The 26,744-nt window shown below is 39.2% G+C and overlaps 1 protein-coding gene across 1 annotated transcript in view; it reads right to left on the reverse strand.

The window, feature by feature from the left end:
• The window catches only part of GALNT14 (polypeptide N-acetylgalactosaminyltransferase 14), a 316,785-nt gene that overhangs the window by 110,774 nt on the left and 179,267 nt on the right, over positions 1-26,744 (reverse strand). Inside the window, exon 3 of the mRNA XM_081945250.1 lies at positions 3,755-3,853. Coding sequence (XP_081801376.1) covers positions 3,755-3,853 — 99 coding nt within the window. The remainder of the gene's footprint in view (positions 1-3,754; positions 3,854-26,744) is intronic.

Genomic DNA, 26,744 nt, shown 5'->3' on the forward strand with positions numbered 1-26,744 from the left:
ATTTTCACATTTGGACTCTTCAGAATGAATTGTTGGTGAACAGTCTGCATTCCAGCAATTAAGTGCTTGAGAAAGTGGTGGGATTGCTTTGAATAATGAATGAGCTTGGTAATTGCATGATCTGCTCACAAAAGACTTGCCAATAAAAAAGGATGGGTAAGAGAACTAAACAATAATAAAGGAATCACCTATCATATTAATTTCTCTAATTTCCTCCCCTCCCCCACCAACAAAAGCAGAATCTAAGTGTGTGACCTTCAAAGTGTGCAAACCAAAAGCCATCAGGCATCTGAAATATTTAACAAGGCAAAAAGTTGAAACAGTCAGCACACTTTTCATGTAGCTCATGTGCAGGCCTACCAATATTTTGAGATATGATGACAAAATTTGGTTGCAATACAACACAGTTTTGGCAGCGCTATTTGGCCTGTTTTTTTTCAGGATTCAGGTTAGTTTTTACAAGGAATGAAGCCGGAAGAGCAGAAAACAGGGGTTTCTGCTGAATGGTACAGAGGTTCATGATGTCCTCACAGCCCATCAAGACCCAAGTCCCTCAAGAGAAGGGCAAAGTATCTATTCACTCAGAAAGCTGGGAAGGAAGAAAACAAAATTGAAAATCTAGGGTTCCTGATCTAGACCAGGACCTATATATAGGATGTGCTTTCTATGTAATATGGAGGGCAGTTAGGTTCTTCTTGTCTATAAAAAAAGGAGTATTTTTTTGTATCTACCAAATAAGCCTATTCCTGAATAAAGTGATAAATACCTGGAAAGCTGAGATTTGCAACTCTGATTGTGCGAAGCTTAATAAATTTAAGGGTGGGAATAAGAGTGGATTTTATCTTATGAGTGGATTATCAGGGGAAAAAAATCTCTATTTTGCAAGATTTCAAGATTCTGTTACCGTAATCTTAGGATAAAGAGAGTAGTCATGGTTTTGGCTTCTTGACTGGATTACCTCAAAGAGCTGATATCAATCTTGCAAATTTGGAAGTATTTCTCCCCTCCATTACCTTTATTTTCTAGACTACTAGGGAAGGTCCTTTCTGAGGCACTTTTCATGTTTCCATTCCTTTTGTGGGGTGAGATATCTTTTATCTGACCATAGTCTAGACCCTTCTTCTTTTCTTTCAAGGTTATTCTCACAGCCCATTACAATATATCAGTACAATACATCTATCTTCTAGGAAAGCTGTGCACAATAGTTTTCTGGTCTTCAAAATAGTCATTAGATCCAGGTTGGCTCAGAAAAGTATGAAAATGTTTGGAGTAAAACATGCAGCCTATTAACTAAACTATACCAACACTGATTGGTACTGTTCTTATGATTAGCGTAGAATCAATACAAGTGGCATGGGTGTGACTAAGGCTGATAAAGCTGTGTGCCCTTTTTCATACTACAAAGTCTTAGGTGAAAGACTTAACTGATCAAGCATGAGCAATATCTATGGATCTACATTATTACCAGCATGGTAATTTAGCATGTATAAGAAGTAGAAGAAAAAAGAGCATGACATAATGAATGAAATATGCTTTGTCTATAAAACTGGGAGAAAGAGAGAGATGCAAATGATTAGAATGCAAATGATTCAATCTTGTGGAGTGGAATATTAATGTGTGTGGAGAAGTACAATCATAGGTTCATTTATGATAAAAGGCTAAAGTATATGTCAATAAGCACAGACTGGTGACATCAAAGTTGTTGCAGATGTGTATAAAAATAGGAATCTATAAATTGGTGAAAGTTAATGTTAATGCTCCAATGATTGGAGAGAATAGGAAGAACTAAGTGGTTTTAAACAACTGAATAACATTCACCATTAGTTTGATCCAAATTTGCTTCATCACATTGTCGTCACATGACACATCATGACTTTTCCCCCTTCGCTAAAGTGGGGATGCATGTGGCCAGCATGTGACACATCCCGCCTGCAGGCTGCGAGCTTGATATCCCTGATCCACGAGGTACAATTGTATTGTATTGTAATGAATAGAGATCAGAGATCCAAGGATGAATGAGTATTATGACTGGTGAGCATCTGTTTAAAAAAGGTTTTGTTCTGAACATATAGTTTTAAGCATTACTGTTCATATGTGCCTACAGAAAAGCAATCAATAGAAATATAAAAAATATGTTAATTCCTACCAAAATAAACAGACGCGGATGTAAGAATGTAGAAGCAGAGAAACGGAAGAGACATTCAGAGTAGAGGAGGGGAAATTCAGTGCTGCAAAGTGTGTGAAATTATGACAATCGTAAACATTAAAAAGGACACTTGGTGGAAAAAGTAATGAAAAGCAGTCATAAATGGTGTGAAAAATAATATGGCTGGAGGTGCAGAGACTGTTAGTGGAAAATATTAAAATATGGATGTGGTGTATGTATGAAATAGCTCTGCAACTAGTTTAATGTGTGTGAAGACTATATCATGTTTGATCATCAGAATAAGCCACAGTCATTCTCATAGAAAATGGAAAGAGTAGGAAGACTTATGGGAAAAATTGCAGAGGAACTACTCTCATAAGTGTTTGGGGGGGTGGTCTGGCAGAATACTGATCAAAAGGGGGCAAGGATGACAAGTAAAATTTGTGAAATACAGTGCAACTTTATGCCAGGCAGGGAATATGAAGATCAGATTTTTGTTTTTTTAGGATATCATTGAAAAATGTATAAATACGAGGAAGAAAAATTATTGTACATTTACTGATTTACAGGAAGCACATGACAGGTTTGAAATAAGGAATAAAAGTATAAGTAATACTTGTGGTGAAACTAGAGATAGGTTAGTTGGGACGTGAATATATATATGCATTTTTGTATGCAGATAATGCTCTGCTGTTGGTTGAGAACCTGATTGATTTGCAGTGAATATTTGATTGCATGAGGCAATGAAGAGCATTTGAAAATTAATGTGTCAAAGTCCAAAATACTTGTGTTTGATAGACAGGATGGAGTGAATGATTGCAAGTTATACATAAATGATGAAAAATTAAAGCACCCAGATTGATCTGCATCTTGGTAGAATCTTCATGAAAGATGAGAAAACGGATGGGATAATTTTAAGGTGGAGAAATGTTGGTTGGGATTTAGAGGGTAGGATGAAGTCTACTGAGAAGAATGAATGTTTGTTAAAGAAGCAAAATAGTTCGTGTTGTGGCTTTTCTCTACTTTATTATATGTGGAAGTGCATTTTGGGCTACATAATCAAAAGCAACTTGAATGTGACGGCAATAGAGTACTTAAGAAATAAAACAAGAAGTGACAGGTTAAGAATAAACGAGTACTGAAATAATGTGGCTGAAGTACAGAAGCGAACAACCAATTCTAAAGAAGCACACTGAAATAAAAACTTAAAAGAATAAAAGGTTGTGAATGAAGCAATGTACAAGTGTGGTAGAAACTATGAATAAGTTGCCATGATAGAAAGCTGAGGATATGCTTAATGAATGGAATTCATTCATTCTAGTTAAACTGGTTTAAGCTATATTTTGTTTTCTTTCTCTCTAACTCATATGATTCATTCCTTAAAATGTCTTGCTCCTTTTCTTTATCTGTTTACTCCTTAAGCATACAGCATGATGGCGATGTGTGCATGTTTATTTGGTGGTAGCTTTATGACCATAATAGCTTATTTGGCCTTTTTAATTAAAGATCATTTCAATTATTTTTTAATGGTAACATTTATAAAATAGTTGATATTTTGGATACTATTTATCCCTCTTCACTCTTTAGTGCTATGTGAATAAATCTTACCTTCTTATCGTCCTCAACAATGTAGACCGAGCTTCATTGTGGAAAGTGATAATGATGCTGGTTGGTGGCAGTTCAGCACGATAGTGTAATGTAGTGCATCTGAATGAGAAAAATATGGAAAACTTAAGAAAGTGTTATTTAGTAAGTTCCTTTCTTAACAGAAAATGTTAAGGATCATGAAATAGTGTAGTTAAACACAGGAAGGACAATAATGTTGCTATATTATATTTTGGGACGAAAAACCTGAGGTGATAATAAAATTATTTTGAGACTTCAGACCTGGGTTGTTGGGTGTTTTTGGTGAGAAAAAGGTAAAAACATCATTAAGACAGATCTCAATCAGATCTAATTTGATAAAAAAAAATGTGAACCTTTGTGCGGCAATGGATCCAAAAACAGATTCAAACTGGCAACCTGAACATAAATCCCTCCTAATCAAATTAAACACCATGAAGCCAGACAAACACTTCCATCACACCTAGAATTAGATTCATTTCATTGGCCCACAATCTATTATAGTGGCTGAGCATTAGGCAGAATACAGAGTGACTCAGTTAGATTAGATAAAAAGCACACAGAGGTCATAGGAACATGTCACTTCCATTTATGTCTGGGACCAATGTCCCAGCAATTTCATATGGAACAGAAATGGGCACTCTGCAAGTCCCAAGTCCCCTTCTTTGTAGTCCGTGAAGTACCCTCTGATGCATGTTTGCTGAACCTGAAAACAGCTGTATCACAATTTTTTAAAAAGGAAAAATCCTAACTCCCTGAAACAAAGCCCCAAAATGAACATGCAGCGTGTAATTGTATTCATACTGTGGCACTCAGCATCCTCCAAATTTTTAAGTGCAGTCCTCACCTATTCCTGATGTAGAAGTTAAATGGCATGAGAGATAGATTGACTTCTCTCTAGACAGCAATTTCCTATTACCACTTCCTGAAGTTAACCATTCAAACTGAAGCACGGTTTGTCTAATATAGCATCTCTCTGATATAGCCTATTCAGAAGAATGGATAATGAGTTTTGTAAGAGAAAAGGACCACTAAAATGATTCAAAGACTGGAACATCTCTTCCACACAAAATCTATTGCACTTCAACATTTTAGCTTAGCGTACAGCTACAAAAGGAGCGACACAATGGAATAATGCAAAATCATGCACATGATGAAAATGTGGACAGATAAGTTTATTCCATCTCTCATAGTGTCAGAATCCTGTGTCATCTAAGTGAGGATATTTAGAAACATTTTTTTTAAATGCAAGGCATAAGCTATAAATATTCTGCCATTAGATGCAGGATATGCAGGCCATAATGATGGCAAAAAAATTGGAGATGGAAATCAGAAATACTTCTGGAATATTCAGCTATCAGTAGCTTCTTGTGGCTTCTAGCCTTGATGCAGGTACATGAATTCCTGAATCACAGGTAGTATATCTTAACTACTAATTGTTGGGAAGCAACAGGGAAGGAACAACCATACCTGCGAGATTATCCAATGCACTGACTGGATCAGGGCTGTCAAACTCGTTTCGTCAGGCATCATCACATGACATATTGCATATTCCCACCGTTGCTAAACCAGGTGTGGGTGTGGCCAGCGTGTGACGCATCTGGCCCACAGCATGCGAGTTTGACAGCCCAATTCTAGATGGATCTGTGGATGTATCCAACAAGGCAATTGGATTCTGCTTTGTCTGTCTGCCCATCCATTCCATCCATTATTTTTCAGATTTTTTAAAATCCTCCCTTTATTATGATTCAAGATGTGTCAATATACTTAATACTTTTTCCTCTACATTTTTCCCCACAACAACCATGTGAGGGTTTTCTTTTTTAAAACGCCATGAGCTCATTATACAGTTTTGCTTTATTTCTTTTGTTCCTCTTTTTAAACAAGCTAGTCAGTCAAACATTGTTTCAAGTTCTTGAAAAATCATGATTGATTTTATTTTTGACTATAACAATCTGTCTTATATGATTCTAAAGCATCTAGTTTGCTATATCTGACCTGCTATAAATTCAGAGAAGAAAATATTCCAAAATAGGTCTTTATACCATCTTTTTTTTTAAGCACATCTTAAATAGCCTTATTGGTACTACTTCACTATTAATAACCATAGTTTGTGATTCAGGGTTCATCCATATATCCTGCACAGCTGAACACAAAAAACACCTCATTAACTGTTTGTCATGGTCATGAATGTTTAATGTTGTCCTTAAACTACTCCCAGCTCACTAGGAAGAAAGTGTCTCTCTGCAATTTTTTGCTCCACTGCAAATACAGCATTTTGTTTTGTTTTATTTTTCAAATCTGCCAAGACAAGCTATGTTGAGCAGGAAACAGGAGTGAATCAGTTCAAGGTAAGTTTAGCAAAGCAACCAGATTCTCCTGTCAAGCTGCTGGCACGTGGGCAGCATTTCATCACTGTTGGCATCCCTACATAAAAAGTCAAGGACACCTTTGCCATGGAGCCATCAAGGGCCATTAAGATGAAGCTGCCTTTAGTCTCTTCCGCTGTCATTCAAGGACAACTTTCCCAACTGGATGTCCCTTCCATTTGACTCCCCTTCCTAGTGGGAAAGGAAGTCAGGTTCACTCTATAGGGAAAAACATGTCTTTTGGTGCAGTGAATACTAGTACAGAAAGACCTAGTTACCCTCTTTCTCTCCTCCTATTTTCAGCCTCTACTTTGCCTCTATGTTGTGCCTGCAGCAGAAGCAGCAGGGAAAGAGAAGCAGGGGAGAATGGCTCCTTTGCTGTTCGTTTGGTTATAGATTCTTATCACAATAAGATCCGACCTGGTGGCAGAAGACTCATGGCACCAGAATTATTCACCCTGCCTCTCCTATCTCCAAATTCTGGTAGACATATCTACCAACTCCGCTTTGTTGCTAATGGAGATTAGACTTTGGAAGTCAGCATTTCCTTCAGCTGGGATGTGGGAGACAGAGCAGAATTATCGGAGTACTTCTGTACAATAGGAAACAATGAGCTTGATTTACAAAGATACAAATTTTGGTTGGACAACTGGATACCTTTTTAACGATCAAATTTGTTTGGATATTTTTGGGAGGCAGTAGACTCTCTTTACTTGAGGTGTTTAAGCAGATGGATAGCCATCTGTCAGGAATACCGTATAGCGGATTACTGCAAAAGACAATACTGGTCCCTTCTAATCTTTATATTTTATAATTATAAGTAAAATAGAAAAAAGTAACTTTTCAAAAGCCAGATTTGCATAGAATTGTGTATTCTGAAGAATACAATGAATACGTAAGAAATTAACAGATAGCTGCTGCACTTACGGTCTCACACCCTAAACTTGTGCCCCTTTCCACAGAACTATTAGGTTACTCTGTACCAGATCGAACAAGACAATTGCCTCACAATCTTTCTGTTCAATAGGCTTTGATGTGTTTCTTTTCAATAACCCTCTGATGAGAAAACGTTATTGTGAAATTTATTTATTTATTCCTCCCAGAGGAATAAAAGAATAGGAAACCTCGCTCATCATGATTTTCTAAACGTACAAACTGGATTTTCCTGCCTTCTTCTCATAATAATGTGCTTAGCTCAGTAATGTCCCCTTCAAAAGATAAAAAGAAATTCATGAGTTTTAAAATTTCAAAATGATTCCACTTTACAGTTTTAAATACTAATTGGTTCCCTTTTTTAAAAAGAGTATTCATCCTTTTTTCTTTTGACATGCTTTTTCAGAGCTTTTCTTTTGCACCAGTGTTCCCCAAATCAGATGCCATGACTAGTTAGAACTGGCTGTGTCTGTCTTCACTTTCTCTTGTCTGAGAGACAAAGATGTAGGCTTCATGTAACATTACTAGAGAAAGAAAAAAAGGAAAGGAAATGAACCACAGGTAGTTTTATCTCCAAGATATATCTTATAAGACTTATGAAATGTGATGTAGTCAGAAACAACACTACGGAAGATTGCAGAAAAGCCTAGGTAAAGGTTCCCCTCACACATATGTGCCAGTTGTTCCCAACTCTAGGGGGTGGTGCTCATCTCCGTTTCAAAGGCGAAGAGCCAGCGTTGTCTGAAGAAGTCTCTGTGGTCATGTGGCCAGCATGACTAAATGCCAAAGGCACATGGAACACTGTTACCTTCCCACCAAGGTGGTCTCTGTTTTTCTACTTGCATTTTACATGCTTTCAAACTGCTAAGTTGGCAGAAGCTGGTAAAAGTAATGGGAGCTTACTCCCTTACACGGCACTAGGGATTCAAACCGCCGGACTGCAAAACCTTTCTGATTGAGAAGCTCTTCGTCTTTGCCACTGAGCATATTAAACCACTGTAGATTATGTGCAGTTTATACTCTATTACAAATCTCTTGCCATCTCCTTGCCAGGTAGTCTTCGAGTTACGACTATAATTGAGCCCAGAATTATGGTCAGACTTTGTGGTCGCTATTTTGGTAATTACATGACAAACCCAATATTATAACACTATTTTGTGGTGGTCCTTAAGCAAATCACCAATGTCATTAAACAAATCTGTAGTTGTTAAGGAAAGCCATTGTCCGCAATGGACATTGTTGGCTGAAACTGGAAGTAAATGCCCGTTCCCAGCAAAAAAATTATAAATCACAAACATGTGACCCAGGGGTGTGTTCCGGCATGCACTACTGCTGCACATGTGCATGTGCAATGCAATAAAAATTGTTCTGCACATGTGCAGAAGAAAAAACTGGAGAACCGGTTAGGGGGCATGGCAGCCCTGGGTCGCTGACGGTTCCAGAGACCAAGGCCGCCAAACTACTACCGGTTTGCCCGAACCAGTCTGGACCGATAGGAACCTACCATTGATCTGACCACAGGATACTGCAAATTGCTGCAAATGCAGGCTGGTTGCTGAGTGCCAAAAATGTGATCATGTGACTATGGGAACTCTGAATTTTAGTCCTAAGTATCTTCTCATTGTAATTTTGAACAGTTGCTAAGTGATCAGATGTATGTTGAGGACTCTCTCTACAGCCTAGGGACTTAGGGAAAGTCCTTTCCAAGCTTCTTGCTCTATCCATTATGCAGCTCTGGGCTATGCTGCATCTCATCTGACCATTTCCAGGATCCTTCCCAGACACAATTATAGCCGGAGAGGGAGAGATGTGCTGCAGAGCCTCTCAGAGACACTAAAGCAACACTTTAGAAAACAAGCAAGAATAAATCCATAGTTTAATATTATGTCTGAAGTCAGTATATCAAGCTTGAATGAAGACTGACATTTTAATTTTAATTTTCGTTTTAAAGAAATACCTTCAAATTGAAGGTACTCAATTTATTAATTGAAACAGGTATCCATATTGAATTGAAACAGGTATCCTTGTTATTATATTAATACTCGCTTTATTGCTAATTTATATTTTAGTTAATTTTGCCGTTTTCATGGATTTAACTCTATTTTTAACCGCCTTGAAAACCAATACTGTTTTATATATTTCTCAAGCCAAATATCCCTAAGACCCATCCTGCATCAAACTGTATGTTAATTCAGCCTAGAAATCAGTCTCCCAGAGTAGCCGACAAAATGCAGTTCACAAAATGCTCAAACCTGCCATGATAGCAAAAGCTATTATTTCTAGTTCATTCCCATCAGACGGATGACATACTATCTCTGACAACAGATATTCCACTTTTGTATTCCTAGCATTATTAGCTACTGACAGAGCTGCCTGATATAGCTTTTAAAACAGTCTTTGTGTTAACCGCTATCACTTGTTTTCTTGCGCCCATAAATTCTGAATTTTCACATTGTATTTCAGGAAGATAGACTAGTCCCTATTGCCCATAAATTTGCCTACATTTAAGTCTAAATAAACTTGCTATCTTCGTTTATGTCTTGGAAATTCTATTTCTGTTCACATCTGGGGATATATTCGGCATCCCAACTGCTATCCTCAAGCCTCTCTTTAGGGCGAAAATACAAAGCCAAGGCTATCATGTGTAATTATTGCTTAATCAATTAATATTTACTTAAAATCATTATTATTATCTCTGTATGTTTATTTCTTTCATATTTTACTGTGGCCTGAGTGTTTTCTAGGATCCTCCTCCTCCTCCTCCTCAAAAGATATTTCATATGATAAAGTAAAAAGGTTGATACAAATGTCAAAGAGAGATAGCAGCAGCTGTGGATGGAGTGGCAGGGAGAAATTCATAGAAATCTTGAGAGAAAACCTATTAAGAGAAAGCGAGGGCGGCTTGCATAACACCATTCCCTATCTACCTAAAAGGCCCCCCATAAAGAGGCAGGAATGAGCTTCATAATGGGATTCCTTTTAATTAAGTGGGTCTCCTAGATAGGGACTGGCAGCAGCATAATCAATGATCTAACCGATCAGGGCTGGATGGCAAGCCACAATTTCAAATTGTTATACATCTCCTAATTAGCATGATTCACACAGTGGTAATATATGAAATGTACCTGGGGACTACATAGACCCAATCCCGCATAGATTGGAAGGCTCAGTTTTTAGTGATAGAATTGAATTCTAAATATTACATATATCAGCTTCACTCACTTATCTTGCATCATACACAGTTTATGATCATCATTTGTGGGCCTGTGCATGTAATTCCAGATGTTCTCTGAAATTGGAAGGCTTTTGAAGCATCCGATTCTAATATTCTTTCTAATTGAGCCAGCCTGTTTTGTAAAATATTGACTCCAGCTGGGCAGAAGGAATTACACAGAATTCACTTTTTTCGTAGTTGATTTAGGTTGTATGTATAGTTTCAACATTTGAAAAACTAGAGGAATAAAAGCAGAAATCTCAAAGGTGATTTTCAACTTTATTTTCAGCTTTGATTGGTATTACACAGACTATAATGCAGAGACTAGCTGTGTAATAGTAGACGTAGGAATATACACAGCGGTAACAAAATATGATTAGAAGAACTTTAAAATTTAGCTAATATATTTGATAAATCTTCCCAGGGCATTGCAGTATTCATGGAACAATAAAAACACAACCAGTAATCTTATTCAGAATTTTTTATTTACTAACTTTCATATTGCAAAAGCAGCTTTCTATGGGATTCAAGCTTCCTTAACTCCATGCCAACTAAAGTCCAAATGAAATAGTAAGGATTTGAGCAGAATAGGTGATTTAATGCCTCTAGTTTCAATCATCATAGCTCAACCTTTCCCAATCTGGGAAGTGAAGGTGAAGCTTGTCAATGGAGGTGAGGATACAGAAAACTTTTGTAGAAGTTCTTATTTTTCAACTCATCATCCAATATAGCATAGTATAATGTCCCTTCTGACTGGGCCTTTAATATTCTCTTGCTTTTATTATTGAAATATGCTTCACATAGCACTGCTTCTTAAACATGTTTAGAGTCTATGGCTAGACCTGCAAATATTGTGTTTAGTAGATTACATTTCCCCACTCCTGGATTAATGCCACCGGCTTTCAGCTTCTTTCCAAATACAGTACATAATGCTTGTTTTGATCACAAAATCCTAAAACAGTTTTGGGGCCAGGGTTTTTTAAACTACTTTCTTTCATATAATATAAAGCTCTGTTAAATGTCCCATTGCTTAAGATGAGTGGTGGGATTCAAATAATTTAACAACTGGTTCTCTGTCCTAATGGTTTCTTCCAACAACCAGTTCACCAAACTGCTCAGAAATTTAACAACCAGTTCTCCCGAAGTGGTGCGAACTGGCTGAATCCCACCACTCCTTAAGATGAGCTGTAAGTCAGTAAATTTTAGAGCATATTGTGGATGCTGTTGCAAAACAAAGAATGGGAGGGGGAGCTAATTAAACAATAGATATAGTAGAGAGATAACGAATTAGAAAGCACCAAATTACTAGAAAGCTATCTGCTGATTGCTCTAACACATCCCACCATAGAATAGAAGGAATATTCTATTAGTCTTATTTCAGCTTAGTAAACCTCTTTATAAATGAAGTACTACTGTGCAGCTCCCCATGCTGTCTATTTTCTGTGAAAGTTTATAGGAGACATAAGCATTTGTAGAAATACAAATGATGCTCCACTTCATCACCACTTGAATCCTATCACAATTTTTTTGATAAGAAAGTATCAGGTGAGATGGGTATGATTGATGTCATGATGATGTCCACGGCACTCTTCCAAATCTTTCCTCTTCCACTCTTTCCTGCCTAGGCAGGGGGTTGGACTAGAAGACCTCCAAGGTGCCTTCCAACTCTACTATTGTATTATTGTATTAAATCATATCATGGACTCCAATCCTGGAGGAGCAAAAATATTTAAGACTGGTCTTTTTTTGTAGCATCATCACAATTCCCTCTTAAGAAACTTTATGGGGATTGTCGTTTTCATCTCATTTGCTTTCAGAGAAGCAAAAAAGACTTATCATTTCAGAATATCAGTAGTGCAGACTATTTTAAGTTCTAAAATGTTAATTCCTCTGATGTTGTTTTTAAATGCGTTAAATATTAAATCAGTTAAATGAGTGCCTGATTATCAGAGGATGCAAGTAATGAATTAAGTAACTAAATAAATAATCATTTTTGAAGTCTACTCACTAAATGTTGGCTTACATTATTTCATTTCTCTTGCAGAAATTCAAGACAATGAAAACTGAGTTTCTACATAGATTTCATTCATGCTGTAAACAGACTCAGGATGGTTCATCTATGCAAGAGCATCTCTGGAAAATATATTTAGACCATTTTTGACACATGGACCATTTTATATGAGTGGTTGTACATATGCTGTTGAAAGGTCTCTTCTCAACAGATCATATACAACCTCTTTTTGAGATGTAATGAAGCAGTGATACAGGAAGACTCCAAAACTACTGAATGTTCTTTGTAGCCAATCAGGCATTATTAGGTGATAACAATCTTCTCTTTCTAGGAATTTGAATGAATTATTTTATCATGTGTGGAGTATGTGTGGCATCTAGAATCTACATTTTAGCTGGATTTTAGATGATGATGACACTAAAGAGAGCATGAGATATGAGAATATTAAAATAAATAATACACATTGAAGTAAATCTCTGCAGACTGCAATTTCCATCAACTTGAGGTGGTATGAGGGTTGACAACAGTGAAAGAGGTATAAAAACTTTATACTATTTTAATGGCAAAAAATGACTTTGTGCTGTTAACTTCTTTTGTGAGATGCAAGCAAAAACTGAAAGAGGAATCCATGCATGCTTGGCTGAGGGTTCCTAATCAAATGTTTAGTTTAATGAAAAGAAGGACTAGACATTATAGCAGTGTTCCAATATCCCAGGGGTTGTCACAAAGAAGAGGGAGTCAAACTATTCTCCAAAGCACCTGATGGTAGAACAAGAAGCAATGGGTGGAAACTAATCAAGGAAAAAAGCAACTTTGAATTGAGGAGAAAGTTCCTGATAGTTACAACAATTAATCAGTGGAACAACTTGCCTCCAGAAGTTGTGAATGCCCCAACATCGGAAATTTTAAAGAAGATGCTGGATAATCATTTGTCTGAAGTGTTTTCTTACCTGGGCAGGGGTTTAGACTAGAAGACCTCCAAGGTCCCTTCCAACTCTGTTATTATATTCTACTCTAAATTGTAAAGATTCTTTCTAATCCAATTTTGTACTAAGAATTCCTTCTTCCTGATTAAAAAAACTGACACCTTTATGAATTGAATCTGAATTCACAGGAGGGACACTGATTATAAACAACATGAGTGCAGTAGCAAAAAATAAGCAAAAAGAAAATCACCGATTCTTCAAATGTTATAAACAAATTCAAATAAAAACCTCTGCATCTCTACTGATGCATCTAAAGAGGCAAACTGCCCAAAATAAATAATTGGGACTAACGTGTATCGGGGGGGGGGGGGATTAAATGCTTTCTTAAGTAACTTTTTAAAAAATCACTGCAAAAAAATATTAAATAAAGTTATGATTGAGGAAAGAAGTGATGAGGAAATGCAGAATCCAAAGGAGAATCGGAATGGGAAAATCAGAGTTCCAAACAGAAAGGAAAAAAAGGTTTTTTTTTTACTATTTCTCACTTCCCCAAAACCATGAACTTCTGAAAAAGTATTCTCTACCTGCTGTTTATACGTAATCATGTCCCAGCTATTCCTTGTGTCTTTCCATTTTTTTACTATGCAGCATTGGAGGACAAATTGATGGAAATGCAGAGATAGAGACAGAATTATAGATTGAGAGGGTCTTGAAAAAGAATAATAATTTTGGTGAAGCATAAATGTATATAAGGATCCCAGGCCATTAAAAACCAAAATTATAAAAATTAGAGGCCAGCTGAATTCCAATTTGATATGTTAAAAGATTTAATATATTTTCTTATACATACATGCATGTATACATACACACACGTACATACATACTCACACACTCTGTACTACCTGGGCAAGAGAGAAATAATGCATGAATTCACTAGATGTCATTTGTTTCTATTTTATCTTAGGTAGTAGCAGGTAATTTTATCTTTCTTAATGGCTTTCCTAATTTATCAGAGATTTGCATCCATGGCATCTTTTTGTAGCAATAATGGAGAGAAGTCTTACTGGCATTGACATTGATTCCCTAACTTGATTTCAATTAACATAGTTAAGAGTACCATAGGCTACCCAGAGAATTAATGAGAATGTAAGACTTGTTTAACAGGTCATCATTTATAATCTAAGGTTTATAATGAGAATAAATCCTTTGAAATAGGAGATTCACATCTAAAAAGCATTTGATGCTAGATATCATTGAATTATCTTGATCAATAAGTTGATTGTTTAAAAAAGATGAGCTAAAAATGCTCTCGATGCTTCTTCCAAGCAGCCCCTTTCATTAAAGAACCTGTTATTTGAAAAGGCAGACTGCAGATGAAGCTATCGACAGGTGTGTTTCTCTCTTGAATTTAAAAAAAAAAACACAACTTGGAAATCATTAAATTCAGCATGTCCTGAATTATTCTGTGTGACAATTACATCGGGGTAATTTCAATTTAATACCTCACTGCAAGTGAAAATTGCAGCATGCAGCCCTAAAAATGCTGTAATAATGAAAACAGACCCACTAAGAGCTGCTCTTGCTTCCCCAGGCTGTCACTGGATGGATGTTTTCTGCTGCTTGTGGTGTTTAATAGGTCACCACATTGCCAACATATTTTTTTAAAATAAAACCAATAAAAATTCTACTCCCTTCTATCCTTTCTTCCCACTCCTCTACTCCTAACACTCTGTTAGTACTTTAAGAGATGCATTTTCAATATGCAACATCCTACATTGGGCTTTATGGCCAGAAATGCTACTGAACTATAAAGAACACTGCATTTTTAGGACTGGAGATAGTCTATATCCATGATGGAGAGCCTATGGCACACATGCCACGCATGCCACAGGTGGCACACAGAGCCATATCCAAGGACACGTGAGGCATTGCCCTATGTCAGCTCCAGCGAGCATTCACGTGCTAGCCAGCTGATTTTCGGCCTTCCGGTGGGTGTGGGGAGGCCATTTCCACTCTCCCCAGGCTTCAGGAAAGCCTTCTGAAGCCTGCGGAGAGCAAAAAACAGACCTACCGGGCCCAGAAGTTGAAAAACGTGCTGTTTCCTGCCTCCGGAAACTCTGGGGGGAGGCCGTTTTCACCTTCACCAGGTTCCAAGAATGCCATGTATGGGGGTAGCGGGGTGGGGGTCGCGCATGCATGCGCAGATGGGCACAACACAGGGGGGGCATTTAATTACAGGTGTGGGCAAGCACACGGAATAGTGCATGTGCGCACTTTTCCCACCCAAGGGAAAAAAGGTTTGCCATCACTGGTCTATACTATAATACCATTAAATACTGGTGGATAGGGAAGATTGCAGACCCCAATGATTTGGGATAATGAGAAAATGTGTTTGTTTGCATCCTTCTCATTTCATGCTCTTCACATCTCTATGTGGATCAGGTTACAATTATTTATTAATATGCATCCCTTTCTGCATTTGCAATGCAATTTCCAACTTTAAAAAGTCCTACTAAAATGGATGCATAGATAAAACAAAAACACTTTACAAAAGTGAAAATAGCTTGGAAAACAATATATGCCATAATACAATTAAGGTTATAAACAACTTTTTACATGTAAAAGAAGATCACAGTTGATCCCGGTAATTTCAGTATTCTTGGAGATAAGAACATGTATTTCTGTAATGGTCAGATTTAATTAAAATTGCAACAAAAACCTGCCTGATCCACAACTGTGTCTCTCAATGTGGCCAGGTAAATGACATTTGGAAAATACAGAGTAGAACAGGAGTACAATAGCATCTCTCACTAGTATAGCCCAGCAACCAGATTAGAGGGAAACATTTCTGGATGTCAGGAATAATAACCCCAAGGAAAAGCAGCCACTGATCTCCCTATTCTCCATGAATTCATCACATTCCTCTTTAAAACAATCAAGAAGGTAATGGTCATTCCTGTCAACATTCCGATTGACTAAGTCCCTCAGTTACCACGCCTACTTCCTGTTGTGGCCTGCCAGTGGCCAGTGGAGCTGGCAGCAGATTTGGACAGGCGGTTGGGGAGGAACATGGGCCAGTCCTGGAGTCTGGGGAAGGCTCTGATGAGGACTCTGTGTCAGAGGCAGAGAGGGGGCCAGAACAATATGCCAGTTATCAGCTGTCTTCAGTCAGACATCAGTGAAGCAGACGAACAGCTGGAGCCTGTTCCCAGTGTGTGCATGCACAGTTGCCAGATGAAAGGAAAAGCTAAAGAACAGGGGTAGACCTGGGAGTAAAGCCACAGGTGGATGATGAAGGGCCCCTCCCAGAGGAAATAAAGAGGAGCGAAAGGGGAGTGGAGTTTGCAGGAGATAATAAGTTTGCTTAATTGGTTTGTGACTCTCCAAGACTCCTTGCCAAGTTTTGCAGATATCGGCCTGTCAGCTCTCCAAGCCAGATAAGGTCTGCGAATGTAAATCCTCCCTTGAAAGACTTTGCTGGATGTGAATGAGCTGAATTCACAGTAAATTAATAAAAGGAGTTTTTGTCGGGACAAGGAGTGTGCTTCATGCTCTTGGGAAGCGTAGGTCAGAATACTCCCATGCTGCTGGCTGTTTGGTTTTCTCTGACCATCCCTTTGAATGGGTCACCAGCATCTGGGTGTCCTCTTTTTTGCCAAAATGATGTACTCAATAAAGTTTTGCATTAAGAGATTGGATTGACTCAGCCATGCTTGCTTTGGTTGGATTTGTCAACTGGAACGCTGATACATTACTACATCTGGCGAGAGACAGTTCCACAGTTTATATATTGTAGATCTCCAGAGAAAAAGTGAGGACATCTGGTTTATTTTATTTCATATGAGGAACGCTTTTGCAGATTTTTCTTGATGGCTAAGAAAGATTTCCCCCACACAAGTGAAAAAAAATCCAAAAACTGAAAAAATACAGGAGCATTTGCTGCTAGAAGCCAGGGGAAGAGGTAGGAAGTGGCAGATTGCAGCGTAGGATTGAAATAGTCTCAGCAAAGTTATCATGAAAGTCTCTTTACACTCACAATAATTTATATTCTCAAAATAGATGCATCTTTATATAACTTTTTGTTTCAAGTGCACCTCTCATTAGCAAAAGGGGAATAAAAGTAATACTTTAATTGAAATTTACTAATTAAACAACACACAATATTTATCCAGCATTACAACTAAACTGATCTGATGAGCAATCTAATATCAAAGAGAAACCTTTCAGGAGCATTTCCTTTGGTACAAAGTTTCTGTTTACTTTCTTACTCAATGTGATAGTTGGGGTTGGCAGAATTTTGAAGCAAAGGAACATCTATTGATGGCAACTGAGAGAACCCGCACTGAGTCTGTTCATCGTGGATGCTATTTTGATGCTCTTGTATGCCTGTGTGGCTCATTATTCCGTTATTGTTTTAGTTCTTTTGTGGGTGGTTCAGTTTCCAAGACAGGCAAATTACATTTTGTCTCATTGCATCTTTAATCTCTTTCTCTCCCCTTTGCTCTCCATGCTTTCCTAGCAAGCCAGATTTTGATGCACATTCTGAAGTTCCAAATACAATGAATTGCCTTAACTTTAAAAAGTGATTAGTATCATTTTTCCTTCTCCCTCACTGCCCACCCCTTTCCTTCTTTCCTACTCATTATTTTTAATTGCTTCAACAACACCTGCTTTTCAGCATCTCTTCCTCTGAATTTTTTAGCATTCTTTGTATATATCAAACTTTCTATAAGCTATCCAGGATCATACAAAAGTATTCTCTGCATATTCATTCCAAATAGGCATCCACCTCTGCAGAGTCACATCACAAAAATCCTTCCAAGAACTGCAGGTGTGTAGAGAAAATCTCTTTATTTTCCTGTTTCTGTTTATTGGATTTATATGCCGCCCTTCTCCCAAAGGACTCAGGCTGGCGTACAACATTAAAAAAACACATATTACAAAAGTTTTTTAAAAATTAGATAGAGTATCCAACAAACCCAATTAGTATGAACAATAACATTTTAAAAATAGGATTAAAATTAACAATTAAATCAAGCATTTATTTTATTTTGTTCAGGCCAGGCTGGCTTGCTGGAAAAGCCAACTTTTTAGGGTGTGTTGGAAGGACCGGAGGTCGGGGATTATGCTAAGCTCCGGGGGCAGCTCATTCCAGAGGGAAGGCGTTCCCACAGAGAAGGCTCTCCCCCTGGGGGTCGCTAGCCAACACTGTCTGGCCGATGGCACCCTGAGGAGACCAACTCTGTGGGATCGCACTGGACAGTGGGAGGCTACTGGTGGCAGTAGGTGGTCTCACAGGTTCCCTGGGCCTAAGCCATCAAGAGCTTTAAAGGTCATAATTAGTACCTTGAATCATACCCAGAAAACAACTGGCAACCAGTGCAGGCCACCTAAAAGGGGCATAACATGGGAGCACCTAGACCCCCATGATAACCCGCGCGGCCACATTCTGGACGAGTTGAAGCTTTTAGGTGCTCTTCAAGGGCAGCCCCATGTAGAGAGTGTTGCAGCAGTCCAGGCGAGAAAGGACGAGGACATGAGTGACTGTGCACAGAGCATCCCGATCCAGGAAGGGGCGCAACTGACGTACCAGGCGAACCTGGTAAAAGGCCCCCCTGGTCACGGCCATCAGATATTCTTCTAAACTAAGCCGCGTATCCAGGAGGACTCCCAGATTGCGAGACTTCTCTGAGGGGGCTAAAATTTCTCCCCCTAACGTCAAAGATGGAACAAGATGTACAAATCGGGATGACGGAAACCACAGCCACTCAGTCTTGGAGGAATTGAGCTTGAGCCTGTTCCTCCCCATCCAGATCCGCACAGCCTCCAGGCATTGGGACATCACATCTAGGACATCATTTAGGTGGTTTGGGGTAGAGATGAAAAGTTGGGTATCATCAGCGTATTGATGATACCATACCCCAAAACCACCGATGATCTCGCCCAGCGGTTTCATATATATGTTGACCAGGAGGGGTGAGAGAACCGACCCCTGGGACACCCCACAAGTGACACGCCTCAGGGTCGATCCCTGCCCTCCAGTCAACACGAACTGCCACCGATCCGACAGGTAGGAGGAGAACCACCGTAAAACGGTGCCCCCCACTCCCAACCCCCCGAGTCGTCGCAGTAGGATACCATGGTCAATGGTATTGAAAGCCGCCGAGAGGTCTAATAGGACCAGGACAGAGGAGCAGCCCCTGTCCCGGGCCCGCCAGAGATCATCGACCAACGCGACCAATGCCGTCTCCGTGCTGTACCCGGGCCTGAAACCCGACTGAAATGGATCCAGGTAGACAGCTTCATCCAGGTACTGGGGAAGCTGACGTGCTACCACATTCTCGACAACCTTCGCTACAAAGCGGAGGTTGGAGACTGGATGATAGTTGGCTAAAGAAGCTGGGTCCAGGGAGGGCTTCTTAAGGAGAGGCCTCACCACCGCCTCCTTCAAGGTGGTGGGAAAGAACCCCTCTCAATGAAACGTTGGTAATCTCCTGAAGCCAGCCTCGTGTCCCCTCCTGGGAAGCCGAAACTAACCAAGAGGGACACGGGTCCAGCACACAAGTGGCAGCACTGAGTCTCCTCACAATCCTGTCCATGCCCTCGGGGGTCACAGGGTCAAACTCATCCCATATTGTCTCCACAAGATTCATCCCCGTCGACTCCCCGAATCTACCCAGTCAGAGTCCAAGCCTGTCCGGATCTGAGTGATTTTATCCTGCAGATACTGAACAAATTCTTCAGCCCTACCCTGCAAGGGGTCTTCCCCAGTTCCTTGGTTAAGTAAGGAGCGGGGCATCCTAAACAGGGCGGCTGGGCAGTTGTCTGTGGACGCGATAAGAGCGGAAAAATGTTGCCATTTTGCCGCTTTTATCACCACTAAGTAGGATTTAATATGAATTCTTACTAGTGTTCGATCAGATTCAGATCAGCTGGCCCTCCAATCACTCTCTAGGTGTCTTTTCTGGTGTTTCATCTCCTGGAGCTCCTCAGCAAATCAGGGAGCTACCCGGGATTGACACCGGGTCAGAGGCCTCAAAGGCACAACACGAACCAAGGCCCCAGTGGCCACCCTATCCCAGGCTTCCACTAGGGCTTCAGTCAAGTTGTGAGCAAGGGATTCAGGAAAAGTCCCAGGCTCCATCAGGAACATTTCAGGGTCCATCAGGCGCCTGGGGCGGATCCATCTTTTCGGTTCCACCTCCCTGCGGTGAGGGGTAGCAGTATGGAAGTCAAGCCTGATGAGGAAATGATCAGACACTGACAAGGGTTGGATCGAAATATCCCCTAAATCTAGATCATTCACCCACTGCCCAGAGACAAAAATCAGGTCGAGCGTATGTCCCCTATTATGGGTGGGGTCTTGAATTAACTGAGTTAGGTGCATAGCTGTCATGGAAGCCATGAACTCCCGAGTTGACTCGGATGTCTCGCCAATGGAAGGCAGATTGAAATCCCCAGGATCATAAGCCTGGGGAAATAAAACTGCCAATCTAGCTGATACATTCAGCAGCTCCGGCAGGGCCGTTGAAACGTAGCAGGGAGACAGGTACATAACAAAAAGGCCCACCTGAACTCCAAGGCCCCATTTCACAAAAAGGGACTCACACCTGCCTATCTGAGGCACAGTGACCTCCTGAGGTCTGAGACTTTCCATAATAACCACCGCCACACCACGCCCCTGCCCTGGGCTCTCGGCTAGTGAAATGCCCGGAAGCCTGGTGGGCATAGTTCACTAAGGGGAATACCTCCCTCATGGCCCAACCAGGTCTCCATAATACACACCAGGTCCGCTCTACCTTCTTGTATGAGGTCGTAAATGAGGGGAGCCTTATGTACCACGTACCTAGCATTAAGCTACACCAGCCGGAGACCAGGGTCCTGTAATCCCAAGCACCCGGGGATGCGAGAAGGGCAATGAGGGTCAGAATGCGCGATTACTCTTAAACAACGAACCCGTGTCCCCCGAACATAATTTGGCCCTCGACTCGGTGAACCCCCCAATAGAATGGCTTAATGTCTCCCACGGAATCCCAACCCTTCCCAGCACTCCCAACCCACGCCCATTAGTTAGCTCTGGCCTGTGCCCTGGCAGACTCTCCCCCAAGCCTGCCTGAGCCGTCCAAATCAACCCCCCCCCCCCTTAAAATTTGATTTTAAAACGCCTATAAGAAATCCCTAAGAAGTCTCTTCTTCGCATGCCACCAATTTACCAATCACACAGTGCTCAATTTCATCCTCCAATCAAAAGATATCTAAATATCAATGGCAGGTGACACAAATGGACACCTGTATGGCCCACTTCCCTAAAACATATTCTAGATTGTCTTTACACAATGGCTCCAATGTTAAGTCATTTAGACAATGCCTATCAATTCTCATGAGGTTTGTTCTATTGTTTCAACAGGCCTGAATTCAAAGACTCAGAAAGCTGCAAAGCCCTGATCATATAGGCAGACCTCGAAAAGCTTTTGTTTATTCTGAATGAAAAACGATTCGATGTTGATCTTGGAAAATAGAAACAAATAGAGGAAAATAGAAACAAGCAGCAGCCCACTCCACCTTCATTTCAAAGGCAACATTACAATTAGATTGAGCAGTGTTCCTCAAAGTTGGCAACTTTAAGACATGTAGACTTCAATTTCCAGAACAGTCCAGCTAGCCAAGTTAGAGATTCACTGTGGAACTGAATATAGTAATAGATGACCTCTTCTCATTATGAAGCAAATAGCAGTTGATTGATAGAGAAAAGAGAACACTTTTTCAAATAGCTTTTAAATTTTTTAACTACTATAAGATATAGAGATGGCTAGCAAATTCACTGGTTTTAAAAGGAACAAAAGGTTAGAATATAAGGATATCACCATGACTACAGTCAGCATTCTTTTGAACACCATTAGTTGGGGAGCAACAATCAAGAAAGCTATAGGTTAGGATTGGGGTTAGGGTTAGGGTTAGGATTTGGAATATTTTCACGCATTTCCCTTGGATTTGGAATATTTTGATTTAACAATTTGGCCTGGAGCTGCATTGGAAGATTAACATTCTCTTCTGGGCTTGCCTGCCGTGCGATCTCTCCCAGTTGTGCTTCTTCACAGACGCCATTTCTTCGCACTGACACATAACTATCTCTGAGTTTCATAATGGGTCCTAAAAAATTACCGCCTGGTAAAGCATCTTCGGCCCCGACATCTTCCACGTCCAGCCCGATCACCCAACAGACACAATTGGTGTCATTTCTACAACCTAAAGCGCCTGAAGAGAGTTCAAAGGATTTATCTGTTCACCAAATGCTTCAATCTCTTTTAAAGGGACAGGACAAATTGAAAAAACAACTGACAGATCTAAATGACCAGCTCAGAGAAACACAACAACAAACCACACAAAATAAACAGAGAATAGGTGTACTGGAGGAGGGCACGGTTGGAATGAGGGAGGAGGTTAAGACAATCCAGAGGGGGAATATAGAATTTGAAAATCATATGATAAAGATGGAATTTGAAAGGATGTCTTTTTTCCTTAGATTTCAAAACTTGCCAGAAACTGAGAATGAAGATATTAAGGAGATTATGACTACAATTTTAGCAGAATACATTAAAAGAGATAAACAGCAGCTGTGGTGGGATATTGACCTGATTTACAGGATCAACTCAGCATACGCTAGAACACACAATGTTCCAAGGGAAGTCCATGTTAAATTTCTTAGAAAGACCACAAGAGATGAGGTTTTAGGAGCTCAAAGGGTGGAACCACTAAAATATAAAGACAAAGAAATAACCATTCTTAAACAGATTCCAAAGAAAGTAAGAGATAAGAGGAAGAAATATTCCTCTTTAGCAAAGAAATTATATAATAAAGGAGTCTGGTTCAGGTGGTTATTGCCAGAAGGCATGCTGATTTCTGGGAGGGCAGCAGAATTAGAATTAATACAGTTGTGGAGGCGGAGGCTTTCACTAAAAAACATAATGCTCTCCTAGACGAAACAGGGGATAGTACACAAGAAATGAAGGAGGGAGGGGCCGAGGCTCTGCCAGCAGACGGAGGGGAGGATGCAACATCTAGAAGACTCAGGTCACAAAAGTGATTTGAAACATTACTGCAATTGTTGTCATAATGTAACTTTTTGGAAGTGATACAAGAAAAATGATTGAATATACTGATGATTTAGTGTAAAATCCAAAACTGTCAATGTTTATTCAAATGTTGATGTTGTTTCTATTTTTCTTTGTAAAAGTTGTGAGATGTGGGGGGACTACTTTCCCCCGCATGATGTAGCTGTCAAAATTTTCTATACCTTTTTTAACCCCTTTTCCTTGAAAAAATTGTAAAAATTGTAAAAACCAATAAAAACTTATTACAAAAAAAAAAAAAGCTATAGGTTCATGTTCTACTCAGAAGTTTGCCAAGAAGCATCTGGAAGGCCAAATGTTGAGGTAGATAAGGCTCTGGTTTAATCATCCATACTTAGATCCTTGTATCAGAAGTATAAGTCAGGGTGCATTAGAAGTAAAAACAAAACTATATTCCATATATCCAGCGGAGAGCTGTTTTTGATTTAGGAGAAACATATACATAAGATTCACATTTGTTCCTTATAAAGAAATATATTTTAAGAAATCTGCTTTGATTAAATTTTGATTGAAATACTTTAATGGTCTGTAATGAATCACATAAGCTACTGGTTTGGGCCCACATACTGCCAGTAACCATTCCTGAATATTGTAATAATGTGATTTAAATTAAAGAGAGCTAATGTGGAATAGGGAACATATGGTTCAATTGCTTTAAATTAAGGCCAAAAAAAAAATCCTAAACATATGTAAAATAACAATCTAAGCCTAACATTCAATGACGTATCTCTGAGAACTAACTTGAGCCCTTAAAATTATGTTGGGTATGTGTTTACTGTGAAGGATTTTGTCTTTTTTAAAGGACTGATATCTGAAAGAAGTGGAAGTTAATGGAATAGCAAGGAATAAGCATAATAGAATATAGATAAGGATCAGATGTTATAACCGTTAAATATAAACAAACCAACCTGCAAAAATAATGTAAAGATGGATTCCCATGAAAATAAGGGGGATTTTAAAAAATATTTTCTCCACATGAAAGCAAAATCAAATGTTAGCCATTGGAGAATGGAAAGTGGCATGAAACTGGAACATTAATTCCTTCTAAAGCATTGGGTAGCACGCCTGGTGGAATATAAACTAATACAAGAGAACTGGAGTGTTGTATTTTATACCTTATTCTGAGCTTCTTAGGATTTCTCTTAGTTACATGTCACATATATCCTGCCATGAAAATCTCTTGTGTCAACAACACACAGCGGCTGCACAGAGTTGATTGGCCAGATGAAATATGCCCTAGTCTGGCAAGCATTTTATCTAGCAGTGTGCAGGTCTTATGTTCAAGGTTAAACACATTTTCCTAACCTGCCTTTATGTTTGAGTAGGAAGGGTAAGGGTGAGACGGATATTTGCAACTGAATGCTTTGAGAACACAATGATCTTATGCTTCTTCCATTGTTTTAATCAATACTGCACTGTATATGCATATTTTTTTTAAAATTAAAAAAGGATGTAGTCAGTGAGTTAGAGTATTGCTGTTGTTTAATGCAGATTAACTGCCAACAATATGCCAAACATTTTTGTCACAGGATATGCAGAAAGGTGAGGCAGAAACTACATTCTGCATAAATCCTAGTCATCTCTCTCAGTTAAGAAGCAGAAACAATATAAGGTGGCATTTTAGAGCCCTTTTGCCAACAATATAGTCATTATCTTAATTTTATCTTATTTGAGAGAATGGCAAAAGCTATGCGATCAGAAATATCTACAACAGCATAGAAAGCAGTATTTTGTACTTTCTCAGCAATGATTAATAGATGGGCCTTCTCTCTATAGCCCCTGCCCTCTGGAACTATTTTCCCCTCAGAGTTGAGGGTGGCTCTGACCATGTTATAGCCTTTTGAAGGCCTTGCTTTGTTCCCAGGATTGGAGCCCCAAGGTTTTGAAGGGCCCTGTTTCCTGACTATATTGACGTCTATGATTATTATTTTTCTCAGCTGTCATTTATATGTAATTGTTTTTTTATTGTTTTACAGAATTGGTTGCTTGAGATAATCAAGAATGGAATGGAATGGAATGGAATGGAATGGAAGAGAAGAGAAGAGAAGAGAAGAGAAGAGAAGAGAAGAGAAGAGAAGAGAAGAGTAGTTCTAATATGTCATCCCTTATCTTTAGTTTTAAAAAACAGAATTTTTTTCTATAATATAGTTATCACTTACAAAAAATTGTTCCCACTGATCTTCTAAAAGTTGCTGTGAAAACATTACTACAGGGCTCATATAACAGGTGCATCCTTCACAGTTTTATTTTTCAAGCACATGCCCATCTGAATTTTGCTTAGGAGTCATTTCAACTTGGGTTGCTTTTATTTTTAACATGGCTACTCTTTCCTTCCACTGAGCTCAAAGCAGTCTGAATGAGCTTCCTGTCTCTTCTGTTTTCACAACCACTCCAGAACTTAGAAGAGGTTGAGAGACAAAGATGGACTTTAACATATCTAATAAGTTCATGACCTACTGGGAAATGAGGCATTTTTTTCTGTCCAATTATAGTAGATATACATTTGGATAATGGCAAAATGGATACAACAGCAATGATAATAGCAACACGAATATTATTTTTCTTTTATTTATATAGAGCTCTTTGTCCCAGAGTAGCCAAGAGCAGTTTACAGATTATCAGTAAAAACAGTCTTAATAATCCTTCAACAATAAAACAAACAATGCAGAAAACAATAAAAATATAAAATAAAAACCAGGTGTAATTTTTTTAAAAAAGTAAAACAATACAACAGGCAATCTAAGGGTAATTTCAGTCAACAATGCTTTCTATTGCTCAATTAATGCTACCAATCTGTTCAGCAAAACAATCTACACCATTATAAGGAAAGCAAGAACTGGAGTTTTCCATAGTTATTTCTGTCATCTAGAGCAGTGGTCCCTAATCTTTTGGACACCGGGGACCAGTTCTTTTTCATGGACTTGAAGGGGTGTGGTTTCACATGCTGCCTGAATCCCATGGATGGGGCTTTGCTTGTTTGCGCAGCCCAGTTTTGACATGCTGCAGCCTGGTGCTGGTCCATGGACTGGGGATTGGGGAGCCCTGATTTAGAGGTCATCCAGATATTTTTGGCCCAGATTTAGTTGCTTTGAATTTTAACTAACTTTTCATTTAGCCTTTCAAAATGGATTCTGCCATTTTGTATCAGGATGAAATGGTATACGAATGAAAACCAACTTATTTATTTCTCAGATACAAATATTTAGTGTCTACCTCCAGGCAGAGATATTTAATTTCTTCATAATGAAAACAAATTATTCTCATCTGCCTAGCTACCATCAGCCCTTGCTTCAACCTACATCACCCAGGTCCATTGCATTTGCTGCTTGTTTATGAAGGTAATCTGGGCTAGCCAGGGCATCAGAAATTTGAAAGCAGCAATATTAGAAAGA

Source organism: Natrix helvetica (genome assembly GCF_964273705.1).
Source record: "Natrix helvetica genome assembly, chromosome: 2".
Classification (NCBI taxonomy): domain Eukaryota; kingdom Metazoa; phylum Chordata; class Lepidosauria; order Squamata; family Natricidae; genus Natrix; species Natrix helvetica.